Source organism: Xyrauchen texanus, chromosome 41, assembly GCF_025860055.1.
Source record: "Xyrauchen texanus isolate HMW12.3.18 chromosome 41, RBS_HiC_50CHRs, whole genome shotgun sequence".
Taxonomy (NCBI): domain Eukaryota; kingdom Metazoa; phylum Chordata; class Actinopteri; order Cypriniformes; family Catostomidae; genus Xyrauchen; species Xyrauchen texanus.
This window is the reverse complement of record NC_068316.1, coordinates 7,677,053-7,696,751: the sequence shown is the minus strand read 5'-3', so window position 1 is coordinate 7,696,751 and position 19,699 is coordinate 7,677,053. Positions and strand designations below refer to the sequence as shown.

The following is a 19,699-nucleotide window of genomic DNA, read 5'->3' as shown; positions in this document are numbered from 1 at the left end:
GAGGTGATATATATATATATATAAGATGACAGAGTGCAGGGTATATAATACAAATTTGATTTATATGAAAAACATTGAGCTATTTACAGTGAACAAAGCAAAAACAACAACATCAAAAAAGTCACTTACTACACTGGTTGAATAATGAGTGCAAGATTATTAGTGGACAGTGTCTGTCACTAAACAGTTTTGTAGACTGTTGTATATACTATAACCAACAGGAAGCCATGAACCGCTAGGTGAATTATTATTATTCGTCTAAATGACTTGCTGAGCCTATTTACTCTTATGGGGTTTTCTTAGCAATATTTTTCCCTCTGAAAAAATAAATAAACTAATGTGGTTGAATAATAAGTACAAGATAATAAGTGTAATGTAGTGTCTCATTAACAGTACATTTTACTGGTTAAATCACAGTTTTGTAGTCAGTTGTTTACAATCTCAACCACCAGTTGCAGAAGCCCTAAACCACCAAGTAATTGTTTTTGTCTTAGCGCCTTCCTGAGCCCATTCCCTACATTTAGAAGGGCTCCACTTTTTTGTTTCCTCCGAAAAAGATTATAATAATCAAGTTGAATCAGGTTAAGTCCAAGATTGATAGTGGAGAGTGACTGTCACTTAACAGTCAATTTTACAGTTGAGTCACACTTTTGTAGTCTGTTGTTTAGAATCACAACCACCAGTTATAGAAGCCCTGAACCGCAAGGTAATGTTTTTCTCCACAATATTTTTTCCTCTAAATAATTTTTTAGAATAATCAGGTTGAATAATGAGTGGACAGTGACTGTCACTAAACAGTTTGCTCCTACATATTGTCCCTCTGAAAATCAAAAAACAACCTTATCTGGTTGAATGATCAGTCCAAGATTATTGAAACAGTCAAGATTACTGTTTAAATCACAGTTTTGTTGTCTGTTTTATACAATCACAACCAGCAAGATAAAACAATTGTTTTGTCTTTGTGCCTTCCTGAGTGCATTTTCTACTTTTACAGGATTTTCTCTGCAGTTTCGTTTGTTGTGAAAAAATAAAATAGAATAAAATAAAAAAGTAAAATTCAGAATGTAAAAAAGTTTTCTCTGCAAATGATGTGCATTATTGGACAGATGTTTGGATGGGATGGTTGTTGTATGGATGGATAGCAGAGGGATGGATAGAGAGATAGATGAACCTCGTGTTCATCATGTGTAGCATGATGTGGTCAGATGGATGGATGAATTTACATTTACATTTATGCATTTGGCAGACGCTTTTATCCAAAGCGACTTACAGAGCCCTTATTACAGGGACAACCCCGGAGCAACCTGGAGTTAAGTGCCTTGCTCAATGACACAATGGTGGTGGCTGTGGGGATCGAACCAACGACCTTCTGATTAACAGCCCTGTGCTTTAGCCACTACACCACCACCACTCCATATGATGTAATGGACAGACAGGATGAATGATGTAATGGACAGATAGCCGGATATATGAATGGATAGATTTCCTAATTTTGTTTCTCTGCTGCTTGATGAGCCTGAAAAAAAGAGAAAGTATACTGTAATTTCAGATCATCATCACAACAACATTCCGCAGTCAATATGGCCATAGATATATATATATAATATATATATATATTTTTATATGGCTAATTCATACCAGACCAGCTTCCAAGATGGTCAAAATCACGGTGACTGACTAGTTATTTATCAACATACACAGTTAGAATGCTGTAGTAATCTAACTAAAGCTGCTTCCGCACCACCAGCACAGAGAGAGACTGCATTATATTCACAGTCCACACATACCGTACCTTTGAAGAGGCAGCTGTCTTCGGTTTCGGATACTACTGGAAAACTGTATTGTTCAACTGCGTGTTCTTGTGTATCGGTCCCTCTTTTTATGTGTCTAAATCATTTGACAGCCATTTTATTGTATGTGTATTGCAAGCACAATATGCCCTGTGTTTTAAACATTTTTAAAGCAGCATATTGCATTCGACATTGTGTGACTTGAAGAAGTAAGGATTAAAGTTATTTCCTCATCTCCAATAATAGGACACACAGCGATAATTGTTAATTATCCCACTTTGTCTTGTGCTGCTGACTTTATGACTGATCTTTGATATCTATCTTGTCTTAATGTGAATTAAGCCAAATTTCCGTCTTGAAAGAAGAATAACGAAACCCCCAAAAAACGTTATTTTACTCGATAAGCTTGATAACATTGTGCAATATGGTCGTTCTACGAGTCTACGACTATATGTCCTTACCAGGAATATACTGTAATGTCTGTTGTTGTTGTTTATGCTTGAGGACTTGCTATTGGCTGTTGTCATTGCATAATTAATGAGGTACATCTGTGCAGGTTTTGGGGACTGTTTGGGGGTGTTATTACTTAACATTTAAAAGTTATTGGGGGTTACAGTCATGTTTTAAGTTACATCTAATATTATGTTGTTTCATGTTGATGGGTGAGATTAGTGTTCCTTTGAGCCCCTGAGTACATTTATTTACAGTATCCCAAACATGCAGCAAATTCAATGGCAGATGACATATTGCATTTCATTATTTCATATGTTTTAACCATTTTACCTCTATATCATTTTATTTTTAAAGTGTGAACATCCCATACCCTAAGTTTCTCCAGTAATCCTCCCTTCCCAAAGCCTCCAAAAGCACGCAGCATTTTAGGAGTGGGAGGTTTGGTTCCAAACATTGCCAGTCCTTTCTTCTTTTCTCCATCATCTTGGACAGCAACTTTCCCTTTGGCTTTCATCAGCTTCCTGATGAACCGACAATGAATAGTCCCTTATTTTAGTCATTGTGTTTCAAATATGTCATTGATGAAACAGCACGTTGCATATTTATGTCTAAGTGTGGTGCTCAATTCCACTTTAACTCACCGTCCCTTCTTAGCCAGCACTTTCTGGGACTCAGGATAGTGGACCAAGATATCATTCAGATCTTTCTTGTCCAGCACAAACAGATTGGCGAATCCATGAGCAGCTACATTTGCAGTTCTTCTATTGCCTCCATCTTTTGCTGACTGTAAGAGACTGATAAAATCAAACATTTTAGAAATTGAATATTTGAAGCCTTTTAAAGTAGAAATGAAATCTAAATTGACTATTTACTTTCTTAATGCATGCTCCTGGTCTAATTGTGCATTATTCACTGTTGCACGTTATTTCAAGGAAGGTCTTCCTAATTTAATATGACGATCAATTAACTTGCTCTGACTCTGAAACAACTTCACTTATCACTCTAATTTTCGGCCTCACTTCTCCAACCAGCTGGCTCCATTCTGGTATGCAACACCCATGTTTTACAATCCAACCAATTCCCAATGAATCCAATCAATTCCCACAGAAGTTCCCTCTAAAATGTCTGATTAAGGAATGATATGACTACTGCCCTTTTGCACATTGTATAACTCTATTGTGCACACCGGACACTGGTCCTGAAGCTCATACACTATATGTCCATTACACATTGACACTGCACAACTGCTACGGCCCTGCACCTGTTCCTTGCACAAAGACAATAAAGTTGAATCAAAATCTAATTATAAATTATCTGATTCTAAAATGGGTTGCATTTTCCATTTCCCGTTGATTTTAATCATAAAAACAGATTCCTACCTGATCTCTCCGAACACACAGCCTGCTTTCAGTGTCACAAACACAATCTTATTGTCCGGTCCACCGATGACCTGCACCTCTCCTGCCTTAATAACATACATTTCTCTTCCAATGTCACCCTGCATGGAATGATAAGAGAAGATTTTCTGTGAAGCTGAATCATAATATTCAGTCTACAAGCTGTGGTAAATATCAGGGGGTGTGGAGGAATTTATGACTGTAGATATTCTGATTTATGATATCTGATATTCTCACCTTCTTACACACAAAGTCTCCTGGCAGGTACACAATGGATTTCAGACGTAGCAACATATCTACGAGCATCTGGTTGTCGCAACCCTAGTGAGATACATTTTATAATTTAAATATTTTTTTATTATAGGAGGAAAGTGTAGAAACAATGGGGTCCTAAACTGGGTTTGATCACAACTACCCTAACTACTAGGCCACAGCATAATTTGATTTTTCAATCACAATATACCTGAGAAAAAAAGAAACCCAGGCAAATCTAGATGGGCCTAGCCCCCATTTATCATAGTTTCTGCCTTTTTTTTTTTTTTTTTTACACATTTATAACTCTTACTTTGAAGAGGTCGATCTTTTGGAAAGTGGCGAGGTTGACGTCGATAGCGATGGCCGTTCTCATGACCAGAGGCATCTTGTCTAACAGCTCTGACTCATCTGTGGAGACATCATTAGAGATTTCTTAAAGTGATTCAAATACGTTTTCCATCTACACAGAGGCCATCTTAAAGGGATAATTCTCTCATCGTTTACTCACCCACATGCCATTCCAGATGTGTATGACTTTCTTTCTTCTGCTGAACACAAACAAATATACAACCAATCAATACCTACAATGTGAGTGAATGGTGGCCAGAATTTTGACTCCATGTTGAATGTTGACAGAAAAATGACTCCAGTGGTTAAATCCATATCTTCAGAAGCAGTGACGTGCACAGACCTTAGCAGGGACGGGGCGGATGGATAAAAAAAAAAGGGCACTGTTTTTTTTGTTTTTTTAAATGAGTAGTAATTATAAATACTTAACTAAATTCTTTGCTTTTTGAGTATTTAACCATTTTCTTGTATATATATATATATATATATATATATACATACATATACATATATTTAAGCAATATCGGAAGAGTGCAACATGGCCCTACATCAGCACTACTGTGATTCAGCCATAGGTATTCACAGCAGTGCTGATTTAGGGCCATATAGCATGATTGCGAGTGTGATATTGCTTATATATTACAGTTCAATGAACAAGTACATTTTAAATAAATAGGAAAAACTGAGTATGGTCATAAAACACATTTGTGCATGAAACTACTTTCTTGCGCGACGGATCAGAATCTGCCGTTGCTGGTTCAAAACAAATGATGCATCCAAGCCTACGTTAGTAATTAAAAATATCACTTCAGAAATAGTATCACGGCTTGTACTGTTTCTACCAAGTTATTGGATAAACAAGGATGGATGGATGCGTGTGTGTGTGTGTGTGCGCGCGCATGTGTGTGTGTGAGAGAGAGAGAGAGAGACAGACAGAGCGTGTGCAATCACCTGTTGCCACACCCAAGCAGAGATGCTGTCAGCTTTCTGAAGATCAGCTTTCTCAGTGGAAATATATATATATATATACTGTAGATAATGTTGTCCATTTTTCCTTTATCACAAATAATAGCCTATTCTGTTATATTTCTCACAAAAAGCACCATGGTAATACACTTGTTTATTTCTTTATTTTCAGACATGGTCTGTGATAACCCAGTGTTTTTCCACATGTGTCATAGTAAAGCCATGGAATTTTTCATAGTACCTTGGAGCACAATGACATAATCATGAAATATGAACATGATCAATCATCCTGTACCATGGCATTGCCCTGGTAACGTGGTGCACGGTGCGAAGGCGTGGTGAGAAAGTGCAAGCATGAGGACTCGAGGAGATCAACTGTGTTCCGCAAATGCTACAGGATCCTTGAATAACGTGTAACATGCGAGTAAGGGCAGCCAGTGTTTCTGGTGCCCCCCTAGGGCATGATGTGCCTCCTTGGCAGATTGCATAATATGCATATAGGGAGCAATAATACTGTGGTAGCCTAATGGTATTTTTCTGAAATAATTAGTCTAATGGCTTATTAGTTTCAACAAAACCAAACTGGCTTTGGCTGAAACAGACAGCTCCTTCATTCTATGTCAATATTCTATAATAGACTAATTAAATTTATATCACTGAAAGTGAAACGACCACTCACATTATAATTAATAAATCTGTCTACACTAGAGGTACGCAATGTCGTAAATGTGGTAGCAATCAAGTATTATTCTTTAAAAAATATTTATAACATAAGTATTTTATAACTTACAGCACAATACATGGAGTGGACTTTTTATCTGACCTGTTACTTGTCTGAGGTAACAGCACTTCGATCCTAATTTTAACTATTTTAATTTAATTATTACAATTTCTCCCCTTTTTCTGGATGACCAAAAGGATACCCGTAGATTTGTGAACGATTACACCCCTACTGCCCCCGTTCTGTGCACATCAGTGTTCAGAAGGGATTTGATAGGTATGGGTGAGAAACAGATCAATATTTTTTCACTTTAAATCTCCACTTTCACTTCCACAGTCGTCTTCTTTTGCTTATGGTGTTTCACATTCTCCCTTCATTTCACCAACTCCTGGGCAGGGAGGAGAATTTATAGTAAAAATGACATAAACATTGATCTGTTTCTTATCAACACCTATCATGTCATTTTGGAAGACATGGATTTAACCACTGGAGTCATGGATGGCTTTTATGCTGCCTTTATGTGCTTTTTGGACTTCAAAGTTCTTTCCACCATTTACTTGCATTGTATGGACCTACAGAGCGGAGATATTATTCTAAAAAGAAGCAGAAGAATGAAAGTTATACACATCTGGGGTGGCATGAGGTTGATTAAATGGTGAGAGAATTTTCATTTTTGAATGCATGTGGAATCTCCTAATTAAACTTTCCTAAATAATAATAATAATAATAATAAAAACAGGTTAAACCAGCCTAAAATTGTTTAGTTTGTTTTGGTCTTAGCTGGTTTAAGCTAGTCTCCCAGCCTAAAAAGTAGCAAACCCCCTCTAAAACAAGATCAGTCTCGGATACCAGCTAAGACTAGCAAACTATCATAGACTGGTTTAAGACGTTTGCTAGGAAGAAGAAAAAAGTATCCTCTAAGAATCCACACTGAATGACCTGAAACAAAATACACTTTTCCTCTATTATTTTGATCAGAATTTCAGTTTATTTAGTATCTTAATTGAATCTTAAGATGATTCATTAGGTTTGATTTCAAACTCTGATAAAAATTCCATTTGGCATTCCTTTAGGAAAGAGCACATCTGTATATATTTACAAATGACTGTATCATTGCTTTAATTATTGGGCATAGCTATTCTGGTAAGCAAGTTCTTACCCAGCATGCCCTGAGAGTCCCAGGTGTAGTTGTACCAGGTGCGCACTCTATTCTGCACCAGTTTGGGGATGGTGTAGGTGTTCATATATGCCACACAAGCATCCATAGATGCACGGAAGTAGGTCTGACCTGCCGTGGCTGCACCAATTACATCTCTCATCTGTAATTAAACAGAGAACTAGGTCAGGGGTTCCACAGGTAACAACTTCCAATGGTGTAAATTTATTATTATTCAGCGTCACGTGTTTTGTGATTTTCTTTCACCTGTCCAATCAAACTGGAGAAGACAAAGACTCCTGTGAAGAAGTTCACCAGCTGGAAGATGATCTCGAAGAGTGTGTGGGGCTCAGGTAAACCTCCAATAGTGATCAGTGTTCGAGTGGCAAAATAATAGCAGCGGAGATACCTTTGCAAAAAACACATTTGTAAATAACAAGCCCTTCTGATATTTAATCATGTGCAGGATATGAATTATAGAATTACATTTTCACTAGTGAATATGGTGATTCTAGATATGAGTTATTAATTTTGCTCTAGTAAAATGTACATTTTTTTACATAAAAAATGGCATCAATGCTCTTGATATCAAAAATGGAATTTCAACAAGTAGAATATAGAATTTTTTATATCTGTATGAATAATTAATTTCTTACTAGTTAAAATTCCAATTTCACATATCATCGATGTACTTAATACTAAAGGAAAAATATACATTTTTAAATCAATAATTGCAAAGTGAAAATGCTAATTTTTTAAATCTATACATTTATTTCAGCATGTTAGATTTGGTATTTCAGATATATGGAAATATCAAATATCAATATATTGAAAAGTAATCTTTAAAAGGCTTTTTTCCCTTGTTACAGTTATACTGTACATCTCTGAAATGAACATTGCCACTATTGAAAATCAAAGTCCAAATATCAAAAATGTGCATTTTTACTAGTTGTAATTCAATTGCTAATATCAGGAATTTATGTAAGAAATTAATTATTTGTATTGCATTTTGAACAGACATATACATATACACTCACCGGCCACTTAATTGTGTACACCTGTACATCTACATATTTGTGCGATTATCTAATCAGCCAATAGAATGGGAGCAGTGTAATATATAAAATCATGCAGATATGGGTCAGGAGCTTCAGTTTCAACCATCAGAATGGGAAAAAAAATATGATCTCAGTGATTTAGACTGTTGGTGACAGATGGGCTGGTTTGAGTATTTCTGTGGTGAAAACATGAAACATCCAGCGAGCGGCAGATCTGTGGGCGAAAACGGCTTATTAATGACAGAGGTCAGAGGAGAATGGCCAGACTGTTCCAAGCTGACAGAATGGTGACAGCAACCCAAGTAAACACGTGTTAAAACAGTGTTATGCAGAAAAGGGTTTTCTGAACACACAACATGTCCAACATTTAGGCGGATGGGCTACAGCCCCTCCAGGTTACACTACTGTCAGCTTAGAACAGGAAACAGGCTGCAGTGGGCACATGCTTCCCAAAACTGGACAGTTGATTGGAAAAACATTGCCTGGTCTGACAAATCTGGATTTCTGCTGAGGTACACAAATGGTAGGCTCACTGCTGCCTCTGTTTTCTGTTCTTGGCTGACATATGTGGAACCCAACGTGGTCTTCTGCTGTTATAGCACATCCGCCTCAAGGTTCGATGTGTTGTGCATTCTGAGATGCTATTCTGCTCACTACAATTGTACAGAATGTTTTTCTGAGTTACCGTAGCCTTTCTGTCTGCTCGAACCAGTCTGCTTATTCTCTGATGACCTCTCTCATTAACAAGGCATTTCCATCCTCAGAACTGCCGCTCACTGGAATTATTTTGTTTTTCGCACCTTTCTCTTTACACTTTAGAGACTGTTGCACGTGAAAATCCCAGAAGATCAGCAGTTACAGAAATATTCAAACCAGCCCATGTGGCACCAACAATCATGTCATTGTCTAAATCACTGAGATCACATTCTTTCCCCATTCTGATGGTTGATGAGCCATATCAGAATGAATTTATGCTGTACACTGTTGCCACACGATTGGCTGATTAGATAATCGCATGAATAAGTAGATGCACATGTGTAACTAATAAAAGTGTATATATATATATATACACACATTATTTTTTAAATAATATCAATGAGTTGATATACGCGTTTCATTTCCATCGTATGGTCAGGCACCTCCGCTATTTGTTTAAAAAATGTTAACAGAAACTGTATACTTTTTCAATGCAAATCTCCTGAAACTAAGAAACAAGCTCTTACGCGTTTCCTTTTCCATCGTACGTCCATCTAGTGCTGCCCAGTCCCTCGTATTCTGATGCTATGTAATACAGGCAGGAGTTGATATGTAGACAGAAGAGGAGATATCCAGTAGTGCGGCCAACTCTGAAAAAGACATTTTAGATATTCACATTCATTAAGAGCAGGGGCATTGCTAGTCAATGAAAAAAAAAAGTCCTCTAACTGTTTAACTAAATCCTTTTTTTTTTTTTTATTGCTGGGTGAGTTTGAACTTTGATTAGTCAGAAATTGACAATGCTGTGCTTCAGAGTGTTGTCATCTATTTTATTTTTCCTCTTTTACCAAAATTCTTTAAAATCCCAGTTACCTCAATAGAGACAATAAAAAAAGTCCCGTACTGTAATTTTGGGATGACTTACTACAATGTATCTGGAAATGAACATACTGCATTATCACTGATGAAGAAATAAGCAGAGCCAAGGAAGAATGCACATAATTTATTTTATCTTATCATATCAAATGTAACCATTCTTTTGAGGTCTTGTGTTGTACATATCAGAATTCTCAAAGTTGGTTTGATCTTGTAAATTCTGCAATTAATTGCTTGTCCGGGACATATGCTCAGCCAGTTGGATCAAGAGCCTCTGCTGGATACTTCTGCTACATATACAGACTATGAAAAAGTTACATGCAACATCAGTTGCTGAGGATGATTCTTTTGAAGTGTTTTTAGCCCCCAAAAGGGATTTTTTTTTGCCAGATATCACAAGAAAGATAAGCTATATATATTGAAAATATTTTTTTCCCCCTGTGAGGGAATTATCAGCATAAAATCATAGCAAGCATAAGACACAATAGCCTATATAAAATAACGTATTTTCCCACAAATGTATTCTCAATATTAATATATCCGCAAAAAATATTTAAAATATACATCTGGTCGTCTAAAATCAGTTAATAGCCTAAATAGCACATACATGTTTGGCATGTTTGGACAAAACATCATCTTACGTGAATTATTTTATTTTAATTATTTAATAATTGTATTTTAATTATTTGTTTTAATTACAGATCAGCTTCTAAGTGAAAGCCCATCGGCATTAAATCTGTATTATTATTGAATCATACCTAACAATAATTCAGTGAAGTCTGGGAAAACATCTGAGAAATGTACTTTTTACCTTGATATAGTATTTCCTGGATTAATCATTCATGTGTATGTAGTAATTATATATAGTTTCCAAAAATGTCATAAATCATGTCACAGAAAGCTACATCCACAACGTGCATTTATTGGCAAAGGAATGTGTAATGCAGCGATTTTCTTCAGGATCAATGCTTGTCATGTTCTACTAAAAAGAGAGAATCCTCATTTTTGGACAACAGGAAATGGTGTGATTCTGAAAATTTACTGTGATAAACACTTTGTTCAGTTTACAACATGATGTATCTGCAGCTTGTTGATGACTCGTACACAGCTGACAGAAAACTGAACTAATGCTAATGATTATGACTTTAACAATGGTAATGTTTAAGGTTTGATGCAACATTTCTTGATGCAGAATCATATAAAAAAAATGATCTAATACTGCAGCAGTCGGTGTAGTATTTTAGTAAATTTAGTCAGTTTGGAATTCTAGTGTTTTAACTGCACCATTAAACCCTAGCAACCACATAGCAATGCACTTGGAACAGTTTAGCAAACACATAGTGACTCCCTGGCAACCACCCACAACACCTGGCATCATGCTGGAGGGTTTTGCACAGGCAAGAAACTATTCAAACAAGTTTGAAAGCTAGTCCAGGCCTTTTCTGGTATATATCTCATAGTTGTTTTGAGGTATAATGCTTTAAAGGTAAATTGTTCAGACGTACCTCCAGATATAAGCCTTGGCCATTATGCTTTCCAGGCGATCACTGAACTCAAAAAATGATTGGTACTGAAATGCAAAGGGAATATTCATATTATTCAGAGCTCAAATACACATGCTGTGTAACCAAAAACAACTACACAGGTGATGTGAACAAAATCCATATTGAAGATGTTTACTGGAGTGGTGGTGGTGGTACTGACCCGAATAAATCTGTTAATTCTGAAGATTGAAGTAAATCCAAAGTGAAAACACAGCAAGTCAAATGGGATAATACTTATCAGGTCAGCCTGTTCAGAGCAAGAGAAGTAGAAAAATCACAAAGTACGACCACAAAACACAAAAACAACTTATAAAATAATTTATGAAATCTTACACGGGTCTCTGCAATACTTAATTTTGGATTGGTCAATCATAGCATTCATATACAGCATATATTGGTGTGTATATCTACATTTTACCCACCTGAAACCTGGTAGATTCTCTGTACTTCTGTTTTGCCAGTACTCTGTCCTTCTGTGTAAGGAATTTTTTTATTTTCTTAGGCATTTCTCATAGTGGGAATTTCAATGATGACCTTCCTTGTTTCTATAAAATGATCTAAGTGTTGACTTACTATGATGTCTCCCGCTTTCACAAACTGTAAGCGTGGCTGAAAGATGGTAATGTCAACAATGTTCACTATATCGGCAAGGACATCAAGAATGATCCAGACAGGAATCGTCTGAGGAGTGTGGTATGGAAAACACAAACGTGCCGTGGCAAACCATATGTTGTAGTTAAAAGCGACCGTTACGACACTAAGCCATTTGATATATCGACGATCTGATGGTAGAATAGAGAAAAAACAGGGATTGATACAATGTTAAGGCAATTTCCTCTAGCAATGTCACATTTCAAGCGACAATTCTCAAGCCTTAATTTCTCATAATGTCCCACCTGTGAACGGATCGATAGTTGTCCCTAAGTATGTGTCCATCTTGTCTTCTATAGGTTGGAGCAGTATGTCTATGCATGTGCATTTGATTTTGGGGCACATGGCCTCCTCTGCCTCTTTCTCTGCTTTCACCTTCTCAGCTTGCAGCTTTTCTTCCTTCTCCTTCCTTTCTTTTTCCTCCTTTTCTTTCTTTGCAGCAGCTTTCTTAACATCCTCCTCTTTTTTCTTCTGTTCAGCCTCTTCTCGTTTTATTCTCTCCTCTTCCTGCTTTCTGATCCAATCTTGCTTTCGATAAATGGGTGCTGGAAATCGAAAGACCAAGTTCAGTAGGGTACAAAAATGAATCCACATCAAATAAATTAACAATAATGTCAAGAGGACAGATGAGGGTGTGACGAGGAGGAGGGCGTGGCCAGGCTGTGATGGAGTACAGCCGGTGCTAAATCAGCTGATCAGTGGGATAAGGGGCTGCCGGAGACGCCAGTTCGAGAAAGAGACGCATGCGGCTCTGTGTCCTTAAGTTGTAAGTTGTTTTAAGTTCTTTTATATAATTAAAGTTTATGTTTACTGTTCAGCCAGTTCCCACCTCCTCCTTGCCTGTCCTTATCTGTTACAGGCGGATGGATGGGTTAGTGTGTGGATGGATGGGTTGGAAGATGCATGATGGCTTGGATAGATGGATGAATGGATGGATGGGTTGGTGGGTGGGTGGGTGGGTGGATGGATGGATAAATGGACAGACGGATGGATAGAAGGATGGGTTGGTGGATGATCATGGCTTAGATGGGTGGAAAGATTGTTAGATGGATGGATGATGGCTTGGAAGGGCAGATGGATAGATGATGGATGGAAGGATTGATGGACAGACCAATGGATAGATGGATGGACAGATGGATAGGTTGGTTTATGGATAATGGCTTGGATGAATGGATGGCTGTGTTGATGATGGATGGATGAACGAACAGATGGATAGATGGATGTTTGGAGGATGGCTTGGATGGATGGACAGATGGATAGATGGATGGGTTGGTGGAAAGATGGATGGATGGATGGAAAGATGGGTTGGTGAATGGATGGATGGATGGATGGATAGATGGACAGATGGATAAATGGTCAAGATATTTGACTGGAATTTGGATCTGGTTTTGACCTGGGAAGACCATCTTGTACCAAATAAACCTGGCTTTTCCAGCAGGGTGGACAAGTCAAACAGTCAGTTAATTCTTACAAATAAAATAATGAATCATTACAGACACGTTACAAATTGTTGAGAAGAACCTGCTTGTTTCTGTCAAACAGCAAAATTTTGAGGGACTCAGGAAGGTAGGGTGATATTTATACTTACTGACAGGAGGGCTGCGCTCTGGGGATGATGCATAGGGGTCTATGACTTTCTCCTTATAAAGCTCTGATCTATCCCGTAATCTCTTCACAATGTCTCGCAGATGGTTGTCGGAATACTGGTTGATGACAATGGGTTGAGGGGGTGGGGATGCATTGTCCTCACTACATGAAAATGGCAAATTTAATTAGGGTAAGCCACAGAAAATGTACAAATAAACTCTCTTTAATATCTCAATTGTTTCTCCCAATCACCAATTAACCCTGGATCAAAGCACATCCAACCAGAACGTGTAAGTCCTAATACTGACTATATACTGTATGTCTATAATGCCAATTCTTTTTATTTCATACACACTATTTTGAGTGTTTGATGGTGTCCATCTTGTTTATTGCTTAGCTGAGTCAAAATAAGTAATACTAAACTTAGCACAAATTGTATAGGGCTGTTGTCCAAACCGCACAGTAATGCCAAGACATTTCATGAGTATCTTTCTTTACAATAGATACATAAGTTCATAGAAAACATATTAGCATAATATTAGCATTATCATTCTTTGCATAGTTAATTGAAATCAATACTATGTTGAGCATCACATTAACAACAAGGAAAAAGTTCCTGTTTTCATGTGACAACATTCCAATGATCTTCTTAAGTGGTAAATACAGCAGATCCCATAATCTCCTTTCAGCTACTTTTGGAGTCGCACATGTTGCAAAGCATTGTTTAGAAGTTGACAACAAAGATCTGCTCTATAACATCCAATAATGAAATGACATAGCAACAAAATTGCGATCTCACAATTGTGAGATAAGTCAGGTGTAGTCAAGACAAGTCCCTCCAAGACCTAGACCCAAACCAATACCAGACCCCCTAAGATCCAGACCCAGATTAGACACCCTCAAGACCCAGATGAAGACCAAGACTAGACCCTTCAAGACCCAGACCACGGTCTGTGAGTCCAAGAACCAGGCAGTACATTTTAATTATCCAAGATGCTGAATTTATATTTGAAGAATCTTCTTTCCCTTCTGTGGCTTTCCACCACAGTAGAGGTCTCCATGACATTGGTCTGATTTTTACAGCATGTACACCCATTAATGCTGTTTTTCATGCTGCTAAAAGGAACAATGTGAACTTTCTTTACTGATACATAGAATAGCAATGAAATAATTCAGGAACACAGTTCTCAGCTTGTTTGGGATGTGTAGCTACATAAATAATACGGAACGCAATACATTTATATTAATCAATATTAATAATAGTGATTACAATATCCAGGGAAATAATCTTAAATTATGATTTTAGTCATAATCGTGCAGCCCTACTCCCGCCAGCAACTCATAAGAATAACAGCCACTCTCGCTCATAACTTCCACAACGTAACAAGCTTATTGAGTCCCGCGGCTACCGCGGGTAAAGTCACGGCCTCTACATGCCAGATATAACCATGCATCACTAATGATCACTTTGAGTGGTTAGACCATAGTTGTTGCACTTACAATAACTTCTCAGTAATGGTGAAGATGCCATGCCTACTAGTGGTTGAAATACTTATCACATTTAGTGCACTGGTAATACACTTACACTCACCTAAAGGATTATTAGGAACACCTGTTCAATTTCTCATTAATGCAATTATCTAAACAACCAATCACATGGCAGTTGCTTCAATGCATTTAGGGGTGTGGTCCTGGTCAAGACAATCTCCTGAACTCCAAACTGAATGTCAGAATGGGAAAGAAAGTTGATTTAAGCAATTTTGAGCGTGGCATGGTTGTTGGTGCCAGACGGGCCGGTCTGAGTATTTCACAATCTGCTCAGTTACTGGGATTTTCATGCACAACCATTTCTAGGGTTTACAAAGAATGGTGTGAAAAGTGAAAAACATCCAGTATGCGGCAGTCCTGTGGGCGAAAATGCCTTGTTGATGCTAGAGGTCAGAGGAGAATGGGCCGACTGATTCAAGCTGATAGAAGAGCAACTTTGCCTGAAATAACCACTCGTTTCAACCGAGGTATGCAGCAAAGCATTTGTGAAGCCACAACACGCACAACCCTGAGGCGGATGGGCTCCAACAGCAGAAGACCCCACCGGGTACCACTCATCTCCACAACAAATAGGAAAAAGAGGCTATAATTTGCAAGAGCTCACCAAAATTGGAAAGTTGAAGACTGGAAAAATGTTGCCTGGTCTGATGAATCTCGATTTCTGTTGAGACATTCAGATGGTAGAGTCAGAATCTGGCGTAAACAGAATGAGAACATGGATCCATCATGCCTTGTTACCACTGTGCAGGCTGGTGGTGGTGGTGTAATGGTGTGGGGGATGTTTTCTTGGCACACTTTAGGCCCCTTAGTGCCAATTGGGCATCGTTTAAATGCCACGGCCTACCTGAGCATTGTTTCTGACCATGTCCATCCCTTTATGGCCACCATGTACCCATCCTCTGATGGCTACTTCCAGCAGGATAATGCACCATGTCACAAAGCTCAAATCATTTCAAATTGGTTTCTTGAACATGACAATGAGTTCACTGTACTAAAATGGCCCCCACAGTCACCAGATCTCAACCCAATAGAGCATCTTTGGGATGTGGTGGAACGGGAGCTTTGTGCCCTGGATGTGCATCCCACAAATCTCCATCAACTGCAAGATGCTATCAATATGGGCCAACATTTCTAAAGAATGCTTTCAGCACCTTTTCGAATCAATGCCACGTAGAATTAAGGCAGTTCTGAAGGTGAAAGGGGGTCAAACACAGTATTAGTATGGTGTTCCTAATAATCCTTTAGGTGAGTGTATGTCTTCACCATAAGACCATAAGCCGAGACCCAGGTCCAGACCAAGACCGCATTTATATGATCTCAAGACGTCTTGAGACCAAGACCACAAGATCAAGACACCAACCTCTGCTTAATTGGTATTTATTATACAGTGGCGGGATCCAGCTTCCACGTATCTCTGACTCTACAGCCATATAGTTAGATCATTGAACTTGGCCTGATCATCATTTATACTGAACTCTTACCACTTTGCAGTTTCTGCTCCATGATTTGCTGTATCCGCTGGTTTTGCCTCTGGTTTAGGGAGCTCTTGGGCGGGAGTAGGAGCTGTGGCAGGGGCTGGAGCTGGTTCTGAAGATGCACAGATATGTTTTTTTGTTAGATACTGTAGATTTGATAACTTTTTTTTATATCTGCTTTATTTAATTTTAATTTCTAAACATTCAGTAACTTACAATGAAATACAGAAACATAAATGGTAATCTAACAAACATTTATGTGATGAATCTCTGATAATCAAGAAAGAGCATACAGTTATGTATATTGTGAAAGGGCGGAGGGCGGGGCCGAGTCGTGATTCTACACACCCGGCCCCTTATCAGGCTAATCAAGCCTCCGAGAGGGATAAAGGCAAACTGCGGACGGCGGTGCGAGAGAGAGAGAATGTTTACGGGCAGCTGTCCATCATATGTGTGTGTTTGTGTCATCTGGTTCAATATGGTTCAGTTTTATATTAAAACTATGATTTATATCGTCAAGCCAGTTTTCGCCTCCTCCTTCCCGGGTTTTGGCACCAGGGAAAAGGGTACTAACGGAAAGGAGGAGGCGAGAACCGGCTTGACGATATAAATCACAGTTTTAATATAAAACTGAACCAAAAGACACGAACAAACACATATGACGGACAGCTGCCCGTCAACGCTCTCTCTCTCCCTCGCTCCACCATCCGCAGTCGGCCTTTATCCCTCTCGGAGGCTTGATTAGCCTGATAAGGGGCCGGGTGTGTAGAATCACGACCCGGCCCTGCCCTCTGCCCTGTTTCATATATGGTTACTCATTCAATTTGTTTTTATTAGATTTTCCTTTACTATCTTCTTTTTCTTAATTGTTCACAGTCATTACATTTTCATGAAGGCAAAAAAGCACTGAAGGAAATAAAAAAAGCTTAAATGAAACTGCCTCATCTACTTTGAGAGCTGGATTATGTCACAAACACATGTACAGCTCTGTAGATTAGTGGACAAAGCCTACACTTGTGGCTTACACTTTTGACCCCATAACAACTGTACATATAGACCCAACATATCACACCTCTGCAGTCAGTATAGCTTTACTGAGAGGTCTCATGAGTCTCCATGGTTGGAGATGGAAATTGCTTATTCCATCTGGCACATTTTTTTTTTAAAGTGCCTTTATTATAAGGATAAATCATTATCAGGCCTCTATGAAAATAAGACTGGCTGTTTTCAGCATTGTGCATGTTGCCTGTCTTGGTTTTCCATTATGCTAAAGGAAAGTAACATTTGTGTGTAAAGGCGTATCTTGTGCCCTGGTTCTACAGGATTTACAGTATGTCTAGTTAATTCAGATACTGCAAAACTCAAAGTTAGGCTTGTGCTATTACACCTAACCTTGCACTGATGTTTATTCAATTTGTATCTACAACTCTAGCAGCATTGTGCGTCATCTTTTGAATATGGATTGTGAACAGGAAGTCAGGTTAAAGTTATCTCAAAAGACTCACCAGCTGACTTTTCCTCCTCCTTTTTCTCATGTTTTCTTACTTCATCTTTCTTTTCATCAGATATTTCCTCCTGCAAACACAGATGTTTTTTTATTTTTTTACCAGTCTGTTATTTTGATAACATCACAATTAAACTTTAGGTTAATGGCAGATCAGTATCACCTCCATATAGATTGTGATATAACATGAAAATGTATCTTATGAAAGCAGTTCATCGGTTAGTTCCGTTTCATTAAAACACAAAATGTTTGAATACATCTGTCAACAATATCACACCTACTGTCAATTAAATGAACAATTACTGAGATTTGCTAAAGCAAATGATCATATTTAAACCACCGTGTACTATTACTGAAACATCCGAAGCCGTGAATTGAAATGGTGATTTTATATGTAAAATACAAAAGTTAATTAAATGTATATACACCCTGACAAAACAATTATCATGATAAACATATTTCCCACCAATATACTGTTCTATATCATATTTACCACAGTTAATGTTACCAGAATAAAAATATTGAAACTTGATATTAACTACCACAGCCAAATAATACATAAATAAATACTTTAAAGGCTCGCTATCTTTTCAATGAAAATAACCAATATGGTATAACAATATTGTTATTGTGGTGTAACAAGTATGTTGCAATTGCGATTCATTTCAATGAATAAAATTGACATTAAAATGCTCAATTTGACTCGATTCGGTCAACTGCAAGCCGTATTCTTTATGCTGGCTACACATCAAAAACAAGCTGAGAACTGTGTTCCTGAATGACTTTATTGCTGATTTATCTATCAGTAAATCAAGACTAGTTACCCAAACGGTCAACTTTACATTGGCTCTCTCAGCAGCATAAAAAACAAAGCAGTTATTCAAATTTTTAACAATACAAGATAAGTGAACAATGGACATGTCTATGATTAGTTAAAATGATAAGTCACTGCAAAAACACATGTTAAATATATTAATGAAATGGCACATTTTGGCGAGTGTTGCCGAAGCCAGGTGGTATTACCTTTGCAGGTGGGGCAGGTGCTGGGGTCGAAGCTGAGGCAGGTGCTGGTGGTCCAGGGCTCTTAGCAGCTGCTGCTGCATTTCTGGGCCATAAAAGTGTTTTCAGGGTTCTGATCATGGCTGGTGGCTGCACTGGCTACAAAGGGCACGAGATTCCATCTATATTTATCCCTCAGCCAACTGTCACTGATGTCTAAACGCCGACCTGCTTCAATTAATTCTTAGAGCCCTATTAATTCCCTCCAAGAAACAGCCCTTTTCCCATAGCTCATTACAGCTCACACTGACCTATCACATGCCCTAGTACCTGCAGTGAACCAGTCACAATGCTTTCCTTACTGTATTATAGAGGGATTTCCCTACAAAGGGACATTTCTGTTTCTAAAGCCATCAAATACACAATAGTTTTACTATCATTAACAAAAACTAAAAGAAAACATTTTCATTTACTCTAATAATAATAGTAATAATAACAAAACAATTTGATTCATATATTTTTATACTATATTACATAGATTTTTGGAATAACTCAAACTAAACTAAAATGGACTCCAAAACTGTTCTACAACAAAACCAAACTAAACTAAAATGACCACAGATCATTTTTAGTTTTGATACACTATACATCATACAAATTGCAATCCTTTATAAT

General features: G+C 37.8%; 1 protein-coding gene across 1 annotated transcript; it reads right to left on the bottom strand.

Annotated features, from left to right (window-relative positions):
* Positions 1–86: 86 nt before the first annotated feature.
* cngb3.1 (cyclic nucleotide gated channel subunit beta 3, tandem duplicate 1) lies at positions 87–19,165 on the bottom strand. Its single transcript, XM_052114140.1, has 18 exons — positions 19,049–19,165; positions 18,027–18,096; positions 16,528–16,633; positions 13,500–13,660; positions 12,157–12,456; positions 11,834–12,042; positions 11,683–11,733; positions 11,421–11,507; positions 11,222–11,286; positions 9,368–9,490; positions 7,354–7,495; positions 7,090–7,249; positions 4,206–4,303; positions 3,878–3,961; positions 3,623–3,741; positions 2,885–3,037; positions 2,614–2,764; positions 87–1,516 (listed from the first exon to the last, which is right to left on the bottom strand). Exons 1-18 carry the CDS (start codon positions 19,163–19,165, stop codon positions 1,487–1,489), a joined length of 2,226 nt encoding a protein of 741 aa, XP_051970100.1. The 3' UTR covers positions 87–1,486.
* Positions 19,166–19,699: the final 534 nt, after the last annotated feature.

What these genes read in the sequence shown, in the direction of transcription:
- cngb3.1 (XM_052114140.1), bottom strand. Translation starts at nt 19,165, where the DNA reads ATGATCAGAACCCTGAAAACACTTTTATGGCCCAGAAATGCAGCAGCA. An exon ending in CACCTGCCCCACCTGCAAAG is followed by an intron (nt 18,097 to 19,048) that starts GTAATACCACCT and finishes CTGTGTTTGCAG; the next exon opens with GAGGAAATATCTGATGAAAA. An exon ending in AAAAGATCGACCTCTTCAAA is followed by an intron (nt 3,962 to 4,205) that starts GTAAGAGTTATA and finishes GTATCTCACTAG; the next exon opens with GGTTGCGACAACCAGATGCT.